We start from the raw sequence: 1,761 nt of genomic DNA on the forward strand, positions 1-1,761 counted from the left end.
ACAGGATCTTGGATTTAAAGAGAAGGATCATGAATGCTGGAGTGAGGACTCAGTCCTTTCACTAACTGAGAAGAGCTTGACTATAACAGACAGGGAGACATCTGCTCGGTGTCATCGCCGCAGGAACACCCTCCCCTCCGTCACCGTGCTCCCTCCTCCAGTTCACCTCCCTCCTCTAAAAAAGTATCCAGATTCTCACCTGCAGGTGCCGGCTCATATTTTACCAAGTAAAAGCAGCTGCATGTTGTTTCAGCCTCACCCCCCCAGTTCCCCTCCCCCGTCCTCAGTATCTGCCAGAGCAGCCTTGCTTCCTCTGCTACCCCTCACCTCATCTCTGGTTGCTCCTCCTGGCTGCAGCCGTAGTGAGAGGAGCAGGAGGTCACTGCGTCGTCATTCAGCGCAGTTTGAGCAGAATCATTTGGACTTCTGAGGCTCCATCCTACCAGAACAGTCTGGTTTCATTCCTTTAAAGCAAACATTGACATTACCTCTGCAGTTTGCTGCCCTTTCTTGCATTAATAGGTCTTCTGTTGTCCTGCATTAAATAAGGTAACAGATTCAACTTCAGTTAAACCTTCTTTGTTTGTGCAGCCCAATAGGAAACGGCATAAAACCTGATTAAAGAAACAACAGTTTTCTTGTTTTTCTTTTCTTCAAGCCTTTTTTTTTATTATTTTCCCAAAAAAGTGATCTGTCTCACGCCTACATTGATGGTCACTATATCCATTCAAAATGCGTTCAAGATAATCTTAAATGATATATTTATATACTTTTTTTAAACGTTAAAACATTAATATATTTAAGTATATAATTTGCTTTTTCTCATTTATTTACAAGAATAATTTTGTTTACTTATTTTTCCCTTTTGGACAGGATTCCCTTGAATGAAAAAAATACATTTTATTAAAACGTTTTTCATTTTATCCGTAAAGGATTTCATCTGTATTAAATTATTTTGTTGTAACCTTCAGGATCTTCCACAAGGAAAACATTTCTAGGACAATCTTGAAAAGGTTATTTATGATGTCCAAGGAAAATCAGGTAGTTAATTTTACAGAACTTCCAGCTTACTGATTTACTTTATATTCTTTCCTTGAGGGTCTTCAAATAAAACTGTTAAAGGACAAAAAAAAAAAAACATCTGGAAAGGATTAGGCCACCAACTAATAATTATTTTGGTTACCGGTATCGATTTTTTGGGGGGGATCAAAAATCAGATAGGCAAAGATTTATTTACAGAATTATAAACCAGGTGAAACAAACTATTCTACTTGAGGGTTCTGGATGGTGGACAAATTGATGGATAAACAAAGGTTTTTCATCTTAAAGGTAAAGCATATGATCCGGGTGGATCATCCAAATAAGTGATCCTCCTAATTGTCTATCATTCTGGTGATATGGTTACGTAAGGCCGGTCTAAGTGCTTGTCTACATTTTCACGTACTGGTGGTGATAGTTGAAAAACTGCAAATATTTTGGAATGTAGCCTTTAAATAGAAAACAATTTTGGTATGCTAAATGCATTTTTGAGTCTCAATACTCTAGTTATAATTAATCGATTTCTACATCAGTTGAATTTTTCAACAATTGATTAATCACAACTAATCCAATGAATTCTTTCAGCCTTAGAAAGGATAAAAAGAACAACCACTATTGAGCATTTTTTCTATGGATAAACTTTACATGCACAAGTTCACCCTTACAAACAATTACAGGTGCTAGGCTCCAGGTATTCAGAGATTCACTTCCATTCAGAAACCC

At 37.3% G+C, this 1,761-nt stretch overlaps 1 protein-coding gene across 1 annotated transcript in view; it reads left to right on the top strand.

Moving 5' to 3' along the window:
- The window catches only part of LOC107093033 (ankyrin repeat domain-containing protein 34B-like), a 5,501-nt gene extending 5,138 nt beyond the window's left edge, over positions 1-363 (top strand). Inside the window, exon 6 of the mRNA XM_015387833.1 lies at positions 288-363. Within this exon, the coding sequence (XP_015243319.1) occupies positions 288-363 (76 nt within the window). The remainder of the gene's footprint in view (positions 1-287) is intronic.
- The last annotated feature ends 1,398 nt before the right edge of the window (positions 364-1,761 follow it).

This window comes from Cyprinodon variegatus, unplaced genomic scaffold (genome assembly GCF_000732505.1).
Source record: "Cyprinodon variegatus isolate N-32 unplaced genomic scaffold, C_variegatus-1.0 Scaffold404, whole genome shotgun sequence".
NCBI lineage: Eukaryota > Metazoa > Chordata > Actinopteri > Cyprinodontiformes > Cyprinodontidae > Cyprinodon > Cyprinodon variegatus.